The 22,762-nt window shown below is 37.3% G+C and overlaps 1 protein-coding gene across 5 annotated transcripts in view; it reads left to right on the forward strand.

Moving 5' to 3' along the window:
* Ahi1 (Abelson helper integration site 1) overlaps positions 1–22,762 on the forward strand; it is a 142,765-nt gene that overhangs the window by 33,564 nt on the left and 86,439 nt on the right. For 4 of the 5 annotated variants that reach the window (XR_009055621.1, XM_057751696.1, XM_057751715.1 and 1 more), the window contains exons 11-16: positions 1,118–1,347; positions 2,158–2,264; positions 6,568–6,686; positions 8,783–8,913; positions 11,084–11,224; positions 21,105–21,304. Coding sequence is in view for 4 of the 5 variants with exons in the window: in XM_057751696.1 (XP_057607679.1) it covers positions 1,118–1,347; positions 2,158–2,264; positions 6,568–6,686; positions 8,783–8,913; positions 11,084–11,224; positions 21,105–21,304 (928 nt within the window). In the remaining variant the exon portion in view is untranslated. The remainder of the gene's footprint in view (positions 1–1,117; positions 1,348–2,157; positions 2,265–6,567; positions 6,687–8,782; positions 8,914–11,083; positions 11,225–21,104; positions 21,305–22,762) is intronic. The other variant, XM_057751706.1, reaches the window with a different exon arrangement.

Raw genomic sequence — 22,762 nt, forward strand, 5'->3', positions numbered from 1 at the left:
TCGCCCATTTTACACATGCACACACATTTGGAAAAAAATGGAGTGGTAAGCATAAAGGTGGTACTTAGTGTAGGAGAGCTTGTTCTCTGTCAGAGTACCATGATTATTTTAATCAAATAGAGCAGGACATAGACCAGTTGATAAAGTGTTTGCATACAAGCACAAGGACCTGAATACAGATCCCCACCATGTATACATAAAAGCCAGTCACAGCAGCACACATCTGGAAGGATCCCCGGAGTTTTCTGGACAGCCCATCTAGCCAATCAGTGAGCATCTGTCTCAAAAAGTAAAGTTCAGAAATGTTTGAGGAACACATCCATGGTCAAACTGTGGCCTCTTCATGTGTCACATGGGCACACACACATAAACATTTAAAAAATAAATGTCTTATTTAATTATGATGTTTTAAGTGTTTAGGATCTATATGTATATTATTAGGCTTTCAAATACAAAGTTACTGGGTTCTCTAGTTCTCTTGGCCTCCACATTTTCAAAAGGAGTACATACAAACTATTGGGAAAGTCCTTCAAAGTTTCTTCCTATCTTTTAAAATTATATATATAATGTGTTTGAGTGTTTTGCCTGAGTGTATGTATGTACATCACATGCAGTCTATGTGCCTGCAGAGGTCAGAAAAGGCTCTTAGATCTCCTGGAACTGGAATTACAAATGGTTGTGAGCCACTGTATGGGTTCTGAAAACCTAACCTGGGTCTTTTGGAAAGTCAGCCAGAACTCTGAGCCATCTCTTCAGTCCTCTTCCCTGTCTTTTAATGCATATTGTGTTAAATGATGTTTTACCAGCTATTCAGTGTATATTTACCCAGTGTCAAAACTGGTTATAAAACAGATTATGTCCTAGTGAAAATAAGTTTTTAATTTTACAGTATAGGTTATAGTTACAGATGAAATATATTTCATGAGAAATTACCTTTTTAAATGGTGGGATAATGTAATATGTGGTCATTATCATATTTTTATTATAAATATTACTTTATGTAAGTTTATCGTTGTTTGGCATTTGCTTACCTAAGTTTTATTGGCTATATTCTTCTATAAACAATTGAAGAACATTTTGAACTTTCATCAGTCTGTCGCTTTCTATCCTTTTCCAGGGTTTGGAAGAATGAAATAAACAGTACAAGTACCTTCCGAGTCTTACCTCATCCTTCCTTCGTCTACACGGCAAGGTTCCATCCAGCTACACGAGAGCTGGTGGTTACGGGATGCTATGACTCTATGATAAGGATATGGAAAATTGATATGAGACAAGATACTCCTGTATTAGTCCGCCAGCTTGATGTCCACAGGAGTTTTGTCAATTCCATCTGTTTTGATGATGAAGGTATATCACAGAATATGCTATAAGTCAGGATAGTTACATGAAGAGAGAGATTATTTTCTTTAACTAATAGATAATACTTGAGAGAGCTTGCATTAATATTTGTGTTACTGAACTGATACTCAGATCAGCTTTAGAGATTCTAGTAAATTAAGGACAATTTTTTGGTTTTGCTCAGAATTAAAAAGAGCTTTTTACTACATAGCAGTATTCACCAGTTGAATAAGCTATTTTGTAAAGTATTACATTCACAGTGCTAAATAACCATATTTGTTAGCAATGATGTGTAACGTATTCCTGCATGACCATAATGGTTTCTGAGTCCCACTCAATTTTTAAAGACTGATATTAATACTTGTTATTATGGTTTTATTAATTTTCTGATCATTTTAAATTCAATGGTCACTGGGATTATGTTAACAGTATATATTAGAACAGGTATTTTCCTAGGTAGATAAAAAATTACATAGTCTAATAATGATAAATACAGATACATGTTGGGCAATTCAAATAGTTTGGATATGAGTATATGGGTGCTATACATGTAGATTACATTGCTCGTTTCTTTTTGTATTCAGATTCAGATAAATGACAGAGGGAAATGTTACCAAAAATGCTCTATAAAGGTGAATTTTCTTAAAGATAATTGGGATTATAGTGTGAGCTGTCTTTTTCTTTTTAACTTTTTACTGAAAAACCTTTCATTGGCAATTCAATGCTTTGCTTGTTAATCTGGTATATGGCTCCCCCAACTTTATACCGTTTTCTAGCTTCTGCGACATTCTTAAGTGCGTGATTTGCTGTTGTCAATAGGTCATCACATGTATTCAGGAGACTGCATCGGGGTGATTGTTGTTTGGGACACTTACGTGAAAGTGACCGATTTGCAGCACTCAGTGCGCCACTGGACGGTAAATAAGGTACAGAACCCCATTTCATACCTTGAGAAACCATGAAGGAAACTGAGGAGAATCAAACACAGGGCTGGAAAAGACCATAAGGGCATCCTAGTCTGCCCTTTGAAAAATTAAGCTTCTCTCACTCCAAAAACCAATTATCATGTCTTCCTGGCGGCTAAAGTCAATAGTCATTCATTAACTCTCACGTCTTTCTGATAGTTGATTGAAGGTTTTCCCTTTGGGTCACACTTTACTCTTTATGTTTAGGGCCGGGAACATTGTAGGCAGCGGCTCTCCCATTAAGTTCCAGCCTCATTCCATTTGTCGTCTTCTGAGGTCCGAGCTGCAGCATGGCATTCACTGAAGTTCACAGTGACATAGGCACATAAGCAATAGCTAATTTTCTGTTACTGGTAGCCTGTGTTTTCTCCTCGATCTCTACGGTCACTAAGAACAGCATCAGTGCTCTGTGTCAGAGCAATGTGATTATGATGGGAAGCTGTCACTTTAATCGCAATAACTGCTTCATTTGAAACTTGCTAATGATAGAAACTAGCAAGAAATGTGTTCCTGCCGGGCGGTGGTAGCACACGCCTTTAATCCCAGCACTTGGGAGGCAGAGGCAGGCGGATCTCTGTGAGTTTGAGACCAGCCTGGTCTACAAGAGCTAGTTCCAGGACAGGCTCCAAAACCACAGAGAAAACCCTGTCTCAAAAAACTAAAAAAAAAAAATAAAAATGTGTTCCCAATTGAAGTAAATACGGAAGTGCATTCCTTATGGAAAAGAGTTTTATGTTCTGTAAGCAATTTTGTTAGTTCTTTTTAATTAAAGATAAATGGATTGGTAAACTTGATCTTACTTTTGTTATATATTATTATATTGTTATAGCTTCTACCTCTTGCATATTTTTCTTTATTTTTTAATGAATTTTGACAGTAGATACCAACATGTTTGAAAAAAATCTGTAAATTTCAGTTAAATCAAGTCTATCAGATCTATCAAGAATATCCTGTCTTTAGTTACTCTTATCTGGTCTGTCAGATTAACAGGGGGCACCTTAAGACTCGTCATGTAGCCTGATTTCATACATTACATTTTTAAAAGAATTTTCTAATTACATGAACACTTACTCGATTGCTAAGTCTCTAATAAAGGCACAAATTTCCAATCAATTGATTGAAACCTACAATGTCAACTTAGTTATTGGCTTTAAAGTTTTTGTGTTTCCTTGTCTTAACACAGTGTCTTAAACAGTATTAAATAATTTAAGCAGTATTAGCTTAAACAGTGTTAACAGTATTCAAACACCTTAAAACAGGTGTCTTAAACCCAGACATCTGCTTGCCTTGAAAATCTACATGTTACCATTATTTGAAACAGTCAGAACTAAACATAGGAAGTGAGTTGGTGTGTCCTTTTAGGAGTGAATGCACATGGTAAACAGGGGATTGATTTCATCTTTAGCTGTCTTCTGCCAGCAGTATGGGAAGTGCTGAGGTACTCACTCATCTGCCCCTAAAGATGAAGTGGCCTTGTGCAGACTCCTAACTAGCCTTACACAGGCTCCAAAACAAGGGTGTTTTAGTTTAGCATGGCTATGGTTCAGAACAGTTTGAAGGATGGAAGTCACAGATAACCACTATCTGCCATTGCTTTCTCAGATTCGTACCTGTCACTGGTCCCACATTGGTTTGGATTTTGCCCTTTTGCATGTCTTCTGGTTGCTCAGCTCTCCTTCAGGGCTTTTCCGTCTCTCATTTGTGATAGTTTAGCTCACTCGACTTCCTGTCTGTAGTATCGGTATTTTACTGTTTTCTGTGATATTTAACGAAAGTTGAGAGATCTTAGAACTGGATGGCAGCAGGGGTTCAGCTGCTGATCTTAGGGCAGCAGCAGGGTGCCTGCCTGCCACTGTAGGTTTAGTCCCTTCACTGAAGAGGAGAACCTCTAGGTGAAAAATACAAAGCTCACATGAGAAGAAGGCTGATTCAGAGTTCTGCCCCTGGTTGAGGGACTTTCCTTAGACTCTTTGGACTTTAACCAAAGTTATTTGGAGAGACAGCTCTGCTCAGCCTAGTACTAGCATCGCTGACACCTAAGTTATTTTGCATTTGCAGTTTTTTTTTCTTCCTGTGGCAATACCAAGAAAGATCTTTGGTAATCATTTTTTAAAAATGTTTATTCTGTACATTAAAGGTTGTAGTACGGTTATGAGAGTGCACATAGTAAAACTGTTGCTATAGTGAATTGAATTAACCCAAACCATCGTGTTACGTTGCCCTTTCAGTTGTTCTGTGACCAGAAGCTCATCTGTTTATTTTTCACAATTCAGTATAATCTCATTGCATGTAGCCTTCATATTGCATACTACATGACCAGAGTTGTTCACTGTGCAGTGTGTCCTGACATAAAGCTTTCTGTTTCCCTCGTAACTTGGTTTCTTACGCATTTGATTTTTTTTAAGTTCCACATAAAATTCAGACTGCCGTATTGGCAATATTTTTTATGTGGTGTTTTCCAGACTCATTTTTGTTGTGGCAAATGAAAATCTTTTCTGTTTTGTGAGGATGAATAGTACTAATACTGGAGAGGAGAGAAAATAGATGGATGATGGATGGATGGATGGATGGATGGATGGATGGATGACGGATGAATTTCCTTAATGATATTGAACATCTGTTCATGTATTTTCAGCCATTTCTATGTCCTTTGTGGAGATATATCTGTTCAACTCTTTTTCCCATTTTTTTATCCAGGTTACTTGTTTTTTCTGATTATAAGTTTATGTGTGAAAGGATTAATCTCTTAGCAGGTAGATGATTTACAAATTATTTTCCGAGTGTATACACTGCAGTCCATTGTGCTGTTGCTTATTCCACAATGTACCTGCCTTTTAGTTTAATGGAGTCCCATTTACTTATATTTTGGCCTACATTTTGGCATTGACCTTCCCCCAACATCTCCCTTCCAAAAACTATTGCCAAGGCTAACGCTCAGAAGCTTTCCCCTTTGTTGCTAACAGCTTTATAGTTTCTGGTCTTACCCATACATATTTTATTTACTATAAGTCGTTTTTATTGTGAGGAAGGGTAGTTCTTATGCAAGGCTCAGGCAGATTAGTTCTTCAATTTTGGTATCCTACATGACATGATAAGTTAGGTATCTTCATTAGCTGCTGCAAGTAACTGTAAGGAACGGAGAGAGGAGTGTCGTCAAAGCCTTTCCACAATGATGATATAAATCATATAATGAAAATATTATGCCAGTAGCACATTCTTCTTATAGAAAGTGGAAGTTTATAAGTGTGGCACATGCACTATCTGGAACTGTGGTTGGGCAAGGGTCTGGGGAGTAAAGAACACACAGAGACATGGGTCACTCTTGAAGCAAGAATGACAATCTTATTATGTTCCATGGCAGCTTATATAGGGCTCTCCATAACTAGTGGCCATGCCCTAGCCCTCGGGGTTTTTCAGCTGCAAGCCCACCAGAGACCACTTCCTTGTTATCAGGAACTCTTGAGGGTTCTGTGCTCAGAGCAGCTGCAAGCATAGAAAAGCAAGTTGTTGCCGGGCGGTGGTGGCGCACGCCTTTAATCCCAGCACTTGGGAGGCAGAGGCAGGCGGATCTCTGTGAGTTCGAGACCAGCCAGGTCAACAAGAGCTAGTTCCAGGACGGGCTCCAAAACCACAGAGAAACCCTGTCTCGAAAAACCAAAAAAAAAAAAAAAAAAAGAAAAGCAAGTTGTTTACTCCAGCAGGCAAGGGGCCATAGAACATTCAGGGTCTGAGGGTCTGCAGCTCCCAACGTATAAGGAAAGTCTGGATCTAACTAAGACTTCCAAGTGTGGAAGTAATTTTTACGTGATATGAACAGAGAAGACCATGTAAGGAAATGTATGTGGAGCACTTGTGTTAGGACTGACTGACACTGAGAACCAACTGAGGAAGAGAGTACCAGACAGAACACATAATAATTGAACATAGCACTATATAACAGATAATAGTTTAACATTTTTGCTTCTTAAATATAAATTGACATTGATAAAATCCTTGTTACTAATAACTTTAAAATATTCAGTGTAGTAGAATTGAATTTTTGGTTCATTTTTTATTTTATTTCGTTGAGAAATGCTCTTATCTTGTAGCCCATGGTAACCAAACTCACGGCAGTCCTCCTGCTTCAGCCTCGCAAGTGCTGGCATTGTATGGATATGGTGCTATTTCAGCAGGAAATGACATTTTAAAATTCATTCTGTCCTTTATAAACAAACACTTCAGTAGCAATAGTTTGACTTTCTTTTCCTTTTGGACACCATATTAGGAAATCAAGGAGACTGAATTCAGGGGAGTTCCAATAAGTTATCTGGAGGTCCACCCCAGTGGAAAACGTTTATTAATCCACACCAAAGACAGCACACTGAGGATCATGGATCTGCGGATGTAAGTGTTTAGTAGTAACAGGAGAATTACTTCAGTTGGTTACTTTACATTTATAAAATGCAGCAATATTTTTGAGCCAGCAGTTTTGTGTACTGGGGGCATTATCTGTAGAGATTTTTTTTTGCTTCTTCCAGCTATTGGATGAAAGTCAGAGCTGCTTCTAAGCGTGCTATAGCTAAGACAGCCCGCACAACAGAGTTAATTAATGCTGTTTGAATCGCTGAGGCTGAAATGGAATCAGCTGTTTTTATGTTTGCAATGAAACGCAGGCACTCATACCATCAACAGGGAGATACCTTTTGTTTCCATGATACTACTGAGATTATAATGCTGTGTGTTGTAATACACAGTAGATGGAGGTTGTGAAGGAGATGGCTTTTGGGTAATGCCTCTTTGTCTGCTTTACTTCAGCAAAGGAAAGGGGTGGGAAATACCTTAATATAGAAGACTAGTGGAGTGTGGCAAAACAGTATGGACTACTAGGGTCTCTCTTTGTTGGTGTTTGAATTCCATGTGAAACAAACAAGAGAAAGCTATCGCATGGGTTTCTTATTTTATTTAGAAATACACATATCAGTCTATGTGAATTAATGCAACACATATCTTTTTAGTGCTATTAGCTCTTAAGTGTTTGAGCATAAACACCTGGCATGGGTACTGTGGGAAACTGACAGCAGAATTACTACATCTGAAGTTTATAATCTGGTCATTACCTTTCACATTACAACAGCAAACATTTAGATTAAAATTTGAGATCTGGAATCTGACTTCGAGGCCAGCTTGGTCTACAGAGCAAGTGCCAGGAGAGCCAGGGATACACAGAGAAATTCTATGCCAAATAAACAAAAAACTTGAGATCTGGTATTGGAATCTGAATATTCTTTTTTCTATACTTTACATCCATGGCATACCAAATAAATAAGTCAGCTCTCAATATGTGTATCTTAATAAATATAAATGTGAGTAATAATTACTGTATATGTTACAGCAACAATAAAGGTGACAGCTGTAATTTAGACTTTCTGTTAAGGTTCTGTTGAAAGACTAGCATTTGAGTTCAGTCCTGAAGGATGGAGAACTCAGATAGATAGAGGTTTTCTGTAGGGCAGAAAATGAAACAAAGTGTAGACGGGATGTGCTCAAGGCAGATGGGAGCCCGAGTGGAGGTTTCTTGACAAGGAATACTAACAGGGAAGCTTTTAAAAATAAAACTCTGCCTCAAAAAACAAAAAAAAAAAAAAAATAGAAAGTAAAGTCAGGTGGTGGTGGCGCACGCCTTTAATCCAAGCACTAAGGAGGCAGAGGCAGGCGGATCTCTGAGTTCAAGGCCAGCCTCAGCTACAAGAGCTAGTTCCAGGATAGGCCCCAAAGCTGCAGAGAAACCCCATCTCAAAAAAGAAAAAAAAAATAGAATGTAGGACTGGATTAAGAGACCAAATTATTCCCTTTTAAAGCCCTATAATATCATACCTGGGTTCATAGGCAGGAAAAGAGTCAACTGCTACTTTTTCTTCCCCTTCCTTGTTTCTCAGGTGGGAGAAATAGTGTATCCTGTCCCTAAGGCTTTGTGGAGGAGTGAGAGAGTCAGTAAGTAGAGTGCTGACAAGAAACACACTGCAAGGACTCCAGAAGTGTCTCACTCAGTAACTCAAGGACTGGAAATTTAAATTGAAAATGTTAAAAAATAAATACATATACATGCAGCAAGATTGTTATGGAAATCATGTTCATGGTAGGAGCAGGTTGTCAAACAGTGGAACATTTCTTAAAATACATGTAGACAATGACATAAGTGTATTGACATAATACAGTCTGTGTTATCTGACACCCTGTAGCACTGAAACAATGTCAGCGGTTGCTCTAGGTCAGAACATCTAGGTAGTTTGTATTATATATATTTATTTCTCTTTATTATGGGGACTCAGCAGAGGAGAGAAGAAATGGGTCACATAAATTAAAAAGGAACATGAAAACTCTTGTTTCTTGAGTCTTCATCACAGAATGCCTAAATTCAGTATTTACAACGACCATTCCTCCACCACTAGTCTTTAAACGGTTAAGATGGCTTACATTTGCACATGTTTGCTTGTCTATAGACTAGCAGCAAGGAAATTTGTCGGAGCTGCGAATTACCGGGAGAAGATCCATAGCACTTTGACCCCATGCGGGACTTTCCTCTTCTCTGGGAGTGAGGATGGAATAGTGTATGTTTGGAACCCAGAGACAGGTAAGTGTTTATTGATCTTGAAAAAATGTTTTAGGGAATGGGATAGAAAGTTTAAAATATGTGAAAACTATGGTTTTTGATATTCTTAAGAAAAATATGCCTTCGTGTTTTAAATCTGACTTCGTGTTTTAAAATCGGGTAGTATATTCGTTACTTTTCTCATCGCAGTAACAAAACCCCTGAAAGAAGCAATGTAAGGAAGGAATGGTGTGATTTTAGCTCGCAGCTCCAGAGACATAACATCAATGGTGAGGAAGGCATACTGGCAGGAGCAGGAGTTTGCTGCTCACATGGCGAGTTGGAAGCAGAGAGTCAGGGGCTGAGGAAATAGTTCAGTAAATAAAAAAAGGTGTTTGCCGTGTAAGTGTGGGGATATAGTTTGAATCCCCAGAAACCATGTAAACCCAGAATCAGTGACACCTATCTGTATCCCAGCATTCCTATGGCAAAAAGGAGGCAGAGGCGGAAAAAAACACCAGAAGCTCTCAGACCAATTAGTCTGGCCTCTGAAGAGGCAAGCAAAAGATTCTGTCTCAAATAAGATATAAGGTGAGGACACCCCCCACACACACACACACACATGCAGAGGGAGAAAAAGGGGGGGGGGGACTGACTAGTGGACAGGAAATAGGACTACTAGAAAACTTCAAGGCCCATCTCTTCCACTTCCTCTTCCTCCACCTCCTCCTCCCTCCTCTATGTCCTCTTCCACCTAAAGGTTTCAGAATCTTTAAAAGCAGTACTAGCTGGAAGCCAAATACTCAAATATTCAAACACGTGAGCCCACAGGGAATGTTTTAATCAGTCCACAACAGATAGCTTTTTTTTATTCTTTTCTTTGTCCCCCCACCTTTTTTATTAAAAAAAAAATTCCGCCTCCTCCCATTTCCCTCCCCCTCCCCCCACTCCTCTCCCTCCCCCTTCCTCACCAGTCCGAAGAGCAGTCAGGGTTCCCTGCCCTGTGGAAAGTCCAAGGTCCTCCCCCCTCCATCCAGGTCTAGGAAGGTGAGCATCCAAACTGGCTAGGCTCCCACGAAGCCAGAACATTTGATTAAATTCATTTGTATTCTAAATACATATTAAATTTGTTCTTGATTGCTTTAATGTCTTTGTAAATTTAGAATTTCACATTATAAATCCATATTTATTTTTTCTGTACCAATAAGATAGTGCAGATGCTTGAAAAGTATTTCATGAATACTGTAATACAAAACACAGAACACTGTAAGCTGAATTGTAAGTGGGTAGATAGGTGGGTGAACACTGAGGATTTCTGATGAACGTTTCTGGTGCCTTTTGACTTGTGGCTGATTTCCTAGGTTTCATTGACTTCCGTTTGTGTCTTCTAGCTCTAGACATAAGACAGACCTTTCAAGCAGTTAACACCTCAGCCTCTAGGAGAAAGAGTAAAACAGAAAAGTTGAGCCCTTGCCAATTCTTTCTTGTCTAGAGAATTTCTTCAACTAGAGTCTTATAATCCCGCCCCAGTGATGGAGGAAGGTCATTGGTTAACTAATAAAGAAACTGCCTTGGCCCATTTGATTGGCCAACCCTTAGGTGGGTGGAGTAGACAGAACAGAATGCTGGGAGAAAGAAGCTGAGTCAGGAGTCGCCATGATTCTCCCACTCCAGACAGACGCAGGTTAAGATCTTTCCTGGTAAGCCAGCTCGTGGTACTACACAGAATATTAGAAATGGGTTAGATCAATATGTAGGAGCTAGCCAATAAGAGGCTGTAACTAATGGGCTAGGCAGTGTTCAAAAGAATACAGTTTCCGTGTAATTATTTTGGGTAAAGCCATGCGGGCAGCCGGGTGCCGGGGACGCAGCTCCGCCGCTCTTATTACAACACCCCAGTTTTGCCGAATTCTTTGTCACTTATAGTTTTCTCACTTTTCTCAGGTCTCTCAGGCACACACACCTGTTCCCTTCAGAACACTTCATGTGTGTTTTCAGCTTGTTTCCCCAAAAATTGAAAAGCAGAAAGAAGCCAATAAAATGCAAAATAGAGATAATTATTCATCACAGTGGTGTTCAGCACCTACAAGTATTTGAGCTTTTTATGCAAATAATATGAGCCTCGTGCTGTATTTTCACGTAAGGTACAGAATAATCTTGGAATGAGAAATATGTGACATGGTACAAGTTGTCGCATTTCTTTTCTCTTTAGGAGAACAAGTAGCAATGTATTCAGACCTGCCATTCAAGTCAACTATTCGAGACATATCCTACCATCCGTTTGAAAATATGGTTGCATTTTGTGCATTTGGGCAGAGTGAACCAGTTCTTCTTTATGTTTATGATTTCCATGGTAAGTCCACTGCTTATGCAAATGACGTAATGGTTACTTTTATAATGGACCAGATAGCATGAGCACTATAAAATTTATTAGCAGTCCTTTCAATTAACATAGTCTTTTTTACTATACTATATAAAAGAGCCAAAAAGATGGCATAGGTTATTATAAAAATTATTTGGATTTATGTTGTTTTTTAAATATTTACTTTCTGTCCTGAAATTAGGATTTTGCTTTTCTAATTGCACAATATTTCTCAGAAATATTTTATAACCTTCATATATTAATTGTAAAAAATAAAAAAGTCTTTATTATTCTCTTTGCTTTAATTTGACTATGATACAACATCATTCGGTATTTTGATAAGCTAGAGTGATATATATATATATATAATAGTTATATACATGGAAGTATACAATTGTGTGGGTGTTATTATTGTGAAGCTATAAACATACTTTAATGAAATATGTTGAATTATCTAAGGCTATGATACATGTGATTAGACAACTGAGCTGGTATAAACCTGAAGGTTTTGTTCGTGGTACAGATTGTAGTATACATTTCCCAATAAATTATCTTAAAAATGACTGCAGGAAATGAAGGTTTTTCTCTTAATGGTCCTTATAGAGAAGAAATGATTTCTACATTCATATTCAAGTTTAGGAACTGCTGAGGCTAGTAATAGAGCTGTCAGGCAGTGGATACCGTTGAGGTATACTAGCAGCTGTTAGCAGAGTTGTGCTGCCCTGTTACAGAGAAGGCCAGTGGGTTTCTCAGGTCGCCCGGTGTCCAAAGCTGGCATCTCGCTCTAAGAAGTATCCTGAAACAGTTGCCTGCCCTGTTCTAGCTTTCCCATGGACTGAAGAGTTGCCCCTGATTACTGTAGGATTGGAACTACTGTCCAGAAAAAGAGAGCACAGTTATTGCCTCAGACTCTTAGGCGATTTCACAACCATCTTCATTCAGTTTATAATTTGTTTTTTAGACTTTTGAAATTTCACTTCAAAGATTAGTTAAGTTCCGCTCTGTTTTTGTCTTCAAGTAGCTTCCCTCTCTTCATTGCTAGAAGCGTTCCTTGGCTCAGAAAGAAGGAGGTGCTTTAGCTGGACAGTAGCATGGATCTCAGGGCCTGTTCTGCTCACTTCTGTGACCTTAGCTACTGCCTTTCTGACCCTCCACTCTTTCATCTCTTGAAAGATACTTCTAGTAATAGTGCCCCCCTCCCAAAGAGAGCTCTAAGGACTCCGAGACAGTGGCTGTACCGGTGCCCCGTAAAATGAGATGCACTCTAGTTGAAGAAACCAAAATTAATATTTGTGTTTATGCTCATCTACCAGTAGCCATGTAACTTTACAGGAATTTATGCTTTAACAGCCAGTAGCATCTCTCTGTGGAATGGAATTGGAAAAGACAGTCTTCCCCTTTACTCTGTTAGTCATTCTTTTCTATTATTAACCCACATGCCATCCCAGCCCAACTGTATCCACATTGTCTTAGAGTACAGGAGGAAGGGTTTGAGTGAGCATCTCAGAAATGATGATATCTGAGAAACAGCACATGAAAGCAGTTAGTTTATGCAGCATATTTAAAGCACAGTTTTGATATAATACACCTTTACAAAAAGAATTTAAGCTGAAAATGTTTCAACATATTCTCCAGACTCTTTGTTGCCTATTTTTAAAAAGGGGAAGCTTAGGAAGAAGTTAAATAACCTCAAACCATCTAAGACTTGGTTCAGTTCTTTTGAATGGTTTAGATACAACAGAAATAAGAGTTATTTCAGTGTCTGAAGGGTTTTACTGACTGAATACAGACTGCAATCAGCAATTTATATAATCTTTACATTTTTCATTAAAATTTGATGTTTAATTAACCTATTAGTGTTTTGCCCTATACTTTATTTCTTAACAAAGGTATTTTGCTCAAAATATATTTTCTGAGAATGAAGTTCATGTGCGGTTTTACTAAGTTTTAATGATATACAGTTCAAAAGAAACAGAACGGCTAGGTTACTTTAAAATAGCTTCTGAAATTTTCAAGGAAAAAGAAGCAGTTCATTTTTTTTTGTAAGTTAAATAAGCTCCAAATGAGACCACAGCGGTAGCTAAATGCATCACCTTCTTTCAGTTCTAGCAGAACCTGTGAAGAGTCAGCAGGAGTCTTTCCCTGCTAAGCATATGTTCAGCTTGTGGTCTTTTGAGTCTTTCATTCTACTGACTTTTTGCTTTTTTTTGGGTAAGAAATATGATTTTTACTTTCAGAAGGCAGTCTTATTTGCCTGGTGTTGAAAGGGTTAATCATCTAGTGATACAAAGTTTAGTCACAGGGTACCACAAATAATGTACACTGAGGATTCCCATAACAAAGTGCTGGGCAGAGAAACGGTTTCTACTGAATTAACTTTATGAAGCCAGACTTTAGCAATAAATGTTTTGTTATTAAACATTGTTTGTCTACTTATATCTCTGTAATGTCGCTACACATTTAAGAATAATTATAGTGCCTACATAGCACTATGTTTTAACAACTTTGTGTGTGCGTGTGTTTAAATTGTTCACAATGGTCTTATGACATAAATGTTGTTTTCACACTATATCACAGAATATAGGAGTTGAATCAACATAGACTGTTCTTGAAATCTGGACTCTTATTTGCCCACAAAATTTACTTACTAGCAAATGACCTAATGAATTCACTTTTGAATATTAAAACTTTTCTGTATAGTATCAGTTTCTCTGTGGGATATGTAATTTTATGGCATTTTTATACCTTGTAGGAAACAAAAATATAGACTTGTTCATTTGTTTATTACTAGTACCTAGCCTGAATAGTGACATATACTGGCTGTTTATGCAGTTTTGTAAGTAGGGTCAAGTCTGTTTGACAAACTCTTACTATTATTATTCCTAGGTAAGGAGCCTGAGTTCTCACTAGGTGGCAGCGTCTCCTCTGAAGGACTGTAATACTGTCTTTCTGAGGCAGTAGGAACCTTTTGTAGCACTAGATACGCTATAAAACCAGGAATCAGACTCAGATTTTCCTGCTCACTTCTAGCCTTCATTCTTTTTACATAATTGGTTAAAGTACTGGAAAAACTTTAGTCAAACTGAAAGACCATTCCTACAGTTGTAAAATTTCAGAAGTAGAATTTGTACTCATCAGTGATCTGCATTGTCACTGTGGTGGCTTTATTTTTCACTCCATGGAACGCTTTCCCATAGTGCAGGAAATACACACCTTTTCGTTCGTAAAATTTGTTATAGCTGAGCACAGGTGCATGCTTGAAATTGTAGTACTTGGCAGATAGAGACAGGAAGATTATGACTTCTAGGTCATCCTGAGGTACATAGAACATTCAAGGCTAGCCTGTGCTGGAAGAGACCTCATCTGTCAAGCTGATAATTGCCTATAGTGTTTGTAAAGTACTAAGTTTAGCATAGTTCGTGTTCAGTACATGTTTGCATTAAAAGTTAAAAATTCTTATGCAATAGAATTATTTGTTAAATTTTATGAAAATATAGAAAGGCATCATTAGTAAAATTGATATCATGTGCTTTCTTATAGAATACTTCCAAAATACTTGAAAAAGATTGTCACCTTTATGCAGATAGTGAAACTCAAGCCACAGAAGAATGAAGCAGTAGTTCTTGGTACAGCTACCATTTGGTTCTAGGCTGCCTGGCTGTTGTCTTCATGATAAGATATTCATATCTAGGTGGTAGGAATTTAATAGCCACAGCTTATTATCATTTATGCTTCTAAATCAGGCTCAGATATTATAATTCTCATGTTTTTATGAAATTTTACCAGATAGTACTGATTATAGGATGGGATTTTAAATATTTATTTTTAGCCTAGTAGAAGACATTGAAAATTAAATCTGCCACATTTTAAGGCCTGTTGAAGCTGCTTTATTGTATTCTGAAGTATTTATTATTTCTCATATAATGGATTCTTGGCTTTTAAAGCCAATAACATTCAATGACTAAGGAAATATGAAAAATTTATCAACATGATGGTCTTGAACATCAACAAGAACTATGAATTCTTCCCTGGGCCTTTTTTATGCTTAACTGGGTGCCTTGTAAAGTACAGCAGAGGGGCCGATGTGACCAGGGCTAACAGCAGCCTTGTTCAACCCTCAGCAAGTGTATGTATGCATCTTCTTTCTAAGCTGTGGAGTGAAACTAATACACACTCAGTCTTACCTCATATCTTACCAGACGATACAGTGAGACTATAAAGCAAGGCATGAGCTTAGGAACTGACAAAGGTCACGGCCCAGGCTTCAGTAGGCAATGCTGGTGGTCTTTCTATAGCGGCCCATGTCACACACTTCCAGCTGCGCAGTATAGTGTGGCTAGGAAGACAACAGAAAGGACAGGCACTTACTGCAGGGCATTTGTAGGCAGCCTGTGGAGACAAGCTGTTAGCATTTCAGGGTCCTAACATTCTTTTAAGTAAATAACAGTTGCCACCTTCATGTTCCTGACACCTTGTCCCTTCCTCTGCCATGCCACTTAGCTCCTGCAATAACTGGTTCACCTCCAAGAGGTTTGAACCCCAAAAGGAGTCTCTATGTTCTCCAAGCCTGCTTTAGTACATGTGTGTGGGCATTTTTAAAAAGGGATGAAAGGGTGAGGATGAAATATTACAAGTGTGAGCTTTAAACGTAGCATGTTATTTCAGAGCCGAGTCTTAAATGGACAGAATTGATTAGCACAAAGAAAAAATGTGATAAAATAGAAAAACAGGACTATCTGATTGCAACATGATCTCTAACTGGAGCCTAAAAGTAATGTGGAAGCCTCCAGATTGTTACAAGCGTAGAGCTTGAAGGAAAATCCAAAAGTTATCTATTACCAACTATTTTACACTGAAAACCGAATGTCTTAAGCAGTTGTGTTCATCGGTGTTTGTGTGGTATGGGAACTGAAGCACTCACAAGCAGCATCTGTATGTAGTCTAGAGAAAGTACGCTTCGTGAATACTTCTGCAGACTGTGATGGTCCTCGTCAAGGAACAGAGGATACAGTCAGGTATTTAAATAACTGCCTGAAGCCCAGCTTTTTATATAAAATGTTAACAGGGCTTCATGGAAATACCCATAGGGTATTTGGAGTTTTGTTATTTTACTCCATTTAGAATAGTTTAATACCATTGTTAAATATATCTTACTTTGAAAAAATTTAAAGACTTGTTTAGTCAGTGCCTTTTGCTATTTTATCAGTTTAAAATCTTCTTTGAAAGAGAAAAGTTAATACATATTTAGTATATCATAATACTTAGGAAAAATTGCTTAACGAAAAGAAAAAGAGAAAAAAATAGTTAAATCCCGTTAACTTCCTAGTGATACCAGTATGTGTGCTTCTTGGCCATCCTTGTGACTGCTTCTCAGAGGATGAAATTGTGGTTGGCAAATACAGAGTCTCAGGAAATGGAGTAAGTTAGAATGACAGGCTCTTCTTAGATGTAGCTTTACATACAGCAAGAAGATAATTGAAGGTTGATAGCACAATTTTCAAAACGGAGAAGGCAGAGATCATCAAACATGCTGTTCATTGACTTCTCAGCTCTAGAGCAGGCCTTCCAAGTGCTGGCGCGTGGAACACTACTCTTTAGTCTTTTTCTACAGCTTTGTAGTTCCTCATTTTTTAAAGCTATCTTTGAATAACTGAAGGTGAAGTAAATGTTCTTGTTACTCTGGAATAATTTAAAAATATATGCAAAAAACTGGAGTCAAATGCGAAAAAAGAAAAAACTGACATGCAGTGGCAACTCTTGCACTTACGGACAAAAAATTGGTCCTGAGGAATTGTTGTCATTGACAGTTGGGATAGTCAGCAGGCCTGCTCCCAGGGCCCTGTCCTCTGGAACTCATCCAGCATGGTCTGAAGAGAGAACTCTATGTATTAGCTGGCTCTTCTCTTCGGTTTGCATAGATGAAGTTGTGTATGGATATCAAAATATCTATTTTCTACAGGCACTATATCTCATAGATAACTTTTACTTTAAAAAGCCCCATGTTTTATGTTCATGCTGTATATATTATTTAGAATCTGGCTGATGCTTCATGCCTTTAAAACCAGTACCCAAAGAGGCAGAGGCAGACAAATTTATGTGAATTTTGGACACACCTGGTCTACATAGCAAGTTCTAGGACAGCTAAGGCTACATAGAGAGATCCTTTCTCAAACACATACACACACACACACACACACACTTTTAAACCTACTTTATATTATTTTATGGCAATAACTGTATTTCTGCACTTGATAATCAGTGGTGATATTCCATGATATTCCATTTTATCTCTCTCACCAACACACACATCAATAATTTATTTAAATAATTTTAGACAGTAATTGTGGTGTATGTTTAAGTGCATTCCTTTCTTACCCATTTTTTTTCCTTAGGAAAAATTGTCTAGAAGTACATCAGTCAGTTAGACAGGAAAAAAGGCATATTTTATTTACAGTTTTACTACTGTTTTCTTCTTTGTTAGCTGTTTGCTACCTAGTTCTTCTTTTGCAGTGTTCTATAGTTCTTTGTTATCGTGTTAGATTATTCTTTTTAACTGGATTGTTGTGGGTCCTGTCTGCATATCAAAAGCAGTTACCCACTTTCATCTTTGTTTGCCATTTGCCTGTGTGTGTGTGTGTGTGTGTGTGTGTGTGTGTGTACAGCTTTATTGGGATCATTTACATACAATATACTGTCTGGATTTTAAATTTGTGCTTTGATAATTTATATACTTGCAAGGCTGTCACCTCAAATCAAAACAATGAGCACACCTACCATTCTTGAGTTGCCTTCTGCCCCATTTTAACTGCTTTCCTCCTCTTCTCATTCCTTGAAAGCACTCTAGGCTGGTTTCCATCTTCCAGAATTGTTTTTAATAAACGATGCTGTATATACCTTGAATTCTTTTAAGTCTGGCTTTTTCATTCTTAATTATTTTGAATTTCATTTATGTTTTACCATTTATCAATAGCTCATACTTCTAACTGCCTGCTATTGCTCCATCCTAGAGAGTCACCACAGTCTGTGCATCTGATGTCTGTTGATGCTCTTCTGCGTACATGCAGCTTTTAGCCACTACGAAGAAAGCTGCTGCATTTATAAGTTTTTATTTTGGAAAATGCTTTCATTTTCCTCATGTAAGTTCATAAAAATGAAAGGTCAGAATCATATTGCAGATGCATCTTCTTAAGCCATTAGGCATGGCAGTGCATACCTGTAATCTCATTACTCAGGAGATGGAGGCAGGCAGGAAGTGAGTTCGAAGCCAGCCTCCACTATACAGAGACTGTCTCAGTGAAAAGCAAAAATCACATTTCCCCTTGAAGTGTTCCAGCTTCTTCAGATCCTTGCCAAATCTGACATGGCAGGTCTTTGTCATTTTAGCCATTCTGACTGACAGGCTTGCTGCTATGCCCTAGTTCTGATCTGCACATCCCTGCTGACTGGTGATGTTGACTGCTTTCTTAGGTGCTAGTTTGCCATCTTTGGAGCTTCTTCAGTATCCGTTTACATTGGCTTCTTTTTTTTTTTTTTTTTTTCTTTTGGTTTTTCGAGACAGGGTTTCTCTGTGGTTTTGGAGCCTGTCCTGGAACTAGCTCTTGTAGACCAGGCTGGTCTCGAACTCACAGAGATCCGCCTGCCTCTGCCTCCCAAGTGCTGGGATTAAAGACTTAAGTTGGCTTCTTTTCTTTTTTTTTTTCAGTTTTGATTTGAGAGTTCTCCATGCAAATGCTCCCTGGCATATGATTTAGATATTCCTCCCAGTGTTTGTCCTGTCTTCTATTTACTTAACACCTTGATCAGCAGAAGTTTGAAATTTTGAAGTACAAATTATCAGTTTGTTCTTTAATGGATTTTAGTTCCGTATCTAAGAAATTTTTGCTTACTCAAAGGTCCAGATTGATTTTTCTGTGTTTCATTCTATAACTTTCATAACTCTATGTTTTCTGCTTGTATCTGTGTTTCATCTTAATTTTAATACATGACATGAATTATGGGTCAAAGTTCATTCTTTTCACATAGAAGTGTCCAACTGTCCCAATGGCATTTGATGAAAAGTTTGTCCTTCACAGTCACCTTTACTCCTTGTCTCTATATGCGATGGATTCTCTGTTGTGTTGATCTGTTTACCATTATGAAAACAGATAATTTTGTTTAGCCATCCAGTTAATTTTTGTATATTCCTTTCATGTTCTGCAACCTAACTGAAGTTCCTAACTCTTGTGGCTTATGAGTATTTTTTGCTTGTTTCTTTGTTTTTATTTCATGCAGATATTTTTTCAGAGATACAGGCCTACTATTAAGGAGTCAATGCCTTCCTAAATTTTGTTCCTTAGGTGCCTTTGTTTTCTCTCCTATCTTATATTACATAGAAAAATATTTCTTGCAAAGAAATCTGCTCATTTTTTCCCTCATATGATTTGTTCATTATTTAGTGATTTCAAGTTCCCTTTATTCCATTTTATCCTGAAAGATAAAAACTTATTGCCTGTCATTTACTTTTTAATTTCTAGCCTTGTAGGACTTTATTTGTCTGCAGATTTAAATGGTTATGAAACAAAGTTGATCCTATTTTTTCATAATAATATTGGTATTTCCTAACTTTTTATGACTCACATAACCCTATAATGGATAATCTATGAAATATAATAAATCTTTTTCTGAAACATTCACACAGATATACACACACACATACCACCACCTCATGTTTCTGTTTGTAATTTTAAAGAGTATACAGAATACTTGTCCATTGAGTTAATGTTTTGATTTCCTTCCTTTCATGCCATTTTTAGAAAGTCCTCTATTTCAGTATTGTATAATTAAGAAAATAGTTTTTAAATGATAACTTTATGTATTTTTCTCCTTTGAGTTAATTTTTTCAGATCTATTTATCCAGTCAAGTAAGATAGTGTATTCGAGTGCATTTTATGAACCCTAAAGTGCAGTGAAGATGTTCCTCTCATTACTGGTTACCATAGTTACCATAGTGCAGAAAAGATGTTTCTCTCATCACTTATTATCATAGTTACCATAGTGCAATTAAGATCTTCCTCTCATTACTAATTACCATAGTTACCATAGTGCAGTGAAGATTTTCCTCTCATCACTGGTTACCATAGTAACCATAGTTATAGTGCAGTGAAGATGTTCCTCCCATCACTGGTTACCATAGTTACCATAGTGCAGTGAAGAAGATCTTCCTCTCATCACTGGTTCCCATAGTTGACCACTATTCTCAAAAAACAACCACCACTCAGGCCTCTGTCTCAATCTAGGAATTTAATCCAAGACATAAGTTATGTTCAAAAATAAAGCCAACTATGAAAGTAATTTTTCATGCAATATCTACAACATGAAAAGACAAACATCGTAAATATTTAGTGACAGGAGAGTGTTTTAGAATTATAATTCTTATATATTATAAAATATTTAAAATGGTAATTATAAGTATTTGAAACCTTTTGTATTTAAATTGACAAAAATTTAAACTATACTTACATTTTGATATTTTACATAGATATATGTATAAAACTGAAAGAGATAAAAATGGTTTAGGCCTATGTATTTGTGAGTGATTGTTTTTATCATTTTGTATCATTAGTAAATATTTCAAATATATATGTATGTAAGTATATATTAGGCTTATATCTCAATTTGGATTACCTTCAAAGATCAATTATAAAATTACTTGATGTGAAATTATAAATTTTCCTTGATTTCATATTACCTACAAATTTTTATCTTGCCATTCTTGACACCTAGCAATTAAAATGTACTGTTCAATTTCTGGTTGTTTGTTAAATGTTATCATTTCATGGCTTAAATTTTTGATTATCTTTTTGCTAATTTTAGGTTCTTTTTTTCTTTTTAGTAGCCCAGCAAGAGGCTGAAATGTTCAAGCGGTATAATGGGACACTCCCATTGCCTGGCATCCATCAAAGTCAGGATGCTTTATGCACCTGTCCTAAACTGCCCCCTCAAGGCTCTTTTCAGATTGATGAATTTGTCAACACTGAAAATAATTCATCAAGAAAAATTCAACTTGTGAAGCAGAGACTCGAAACTGTCACAGTATGTTTATTTTATTTGTTTGTTTGTTTATGGTAGTTGAAAATTTAAAACCATTTCTTTTGCCATGCCAACAACAATTAACATAAGGCAGGTAGTTAATTTCTTAAAATATTTTTTATTCTTATGTAGTTCTTTTCAAGTAGTAGTTAGGAAGCTGTTATTTACAGCATACAAATTTAAGCTTGGTCAACTCATACTATTAGGACTTGACATTTCTTTAGAGACCAGGTCAAGACATAATAAGGAAGGATTCTGAAACAAAGAATCATACCTAGCACTTGTCACACACATGCAATTTGATTTCTTAGGAAAGGAAGAGAAACCACCATGTGAGCTCTGTATAATAGGATCATCGAGGGTAGGGGCTAGTAGGTTTAGACACTCGTCCTATGAATTCTCCCTGCCAAAACTTCTAGAGAAGTGGTTCTCAACCTTCCTAATGCTGCAACCTTTTAATACAGTTCCTCATGTTGTGGTGACCCACCAACCATAAAATTATGCTCATTACTACTTCATACTTATAATTTTGCTACTGTTATGAATTATAATGTAAATATTTTAGAGAAAGGTTTATTGAGGGGGGTCACAGGTTGAGAACCACTGTGAAATTAATTCATAAGAAAACAGACAATAATACTTAAACAAGATATTTCTGTCCATGCATTCAAATCCTTGGAATATCTTGCTTAAAGCTTAGGTTTGAGTGTTTCTTGAACTTCAAGGTATGGCAGAGACCCCTAGCAGACTTATTAGAGCATTAATTGCCAGGCTGTATTCCTAAATATATCTGGCTTAGTCTGTCAGTTTTCATTTCTGGCAAGTTTCTAGGTGCTGGTCAGGGCACTCTCTGTTGAGAACAGTTAGTCTGGTTCAATCCATAGCATATAAGAAAGTCATACATCAACTTGTCTTCACTGTAATATCCTTGAAGGCACCTCTGATTGTTTTTAGCATATTTATATCCTGGGTCTGCTCAGATGATTTTCACAATTCAGTATAAGTAGATGGTTGAGGGGAAAACTCTAGAAATGACAGAGACATCTGGCTGCCTGGACAGTCAGAACCCAAAGTTCTTCTGTAACATTGGGGCATCCATCTTCAGCCTAAAGGCCTAGAGTATCTGTCAAACTTTTCGGTGAAGTAGGAAATTTGAAGGATTGTCCCACCTATATTGGCAAGGTTTTTCAGTTGCTTTCCTCTGTGTCCTGTGGAATGTCTGATAGTTTCTTCTGTGAATCAGGAACCTGAAGAACCATCCTATCTTGCTTTGGCAAATCCTTTTCCTGTGGGTCCAGCATGTCCAGTATATACCGCATAATGTCAAGCAGTCCAGGCAAGAGCAGTTTCTTGCCCAAATGGCTAGCCTTACCACACTAAAGGCAAACTCCATAATGAGCTTTTTCGATGCCTGTTATCCTCTTTGAAGTAATTGGTGCTGCCAGGAACAGACATATATCA

This window comes from Chionomys nivalis, chromosome 2 (assembly GCF_950005125.1).
Source record: "Chionomys nivalis chromosome 2, mChiNiv1.1, whole genome shotgun sequence".
Taxonomy (NCBI): Eukaryota; Metazoa; Chordata; class Mammalia; order Rodentia; family Cricetidae; genus Chionomys; species Chionomys nivalis.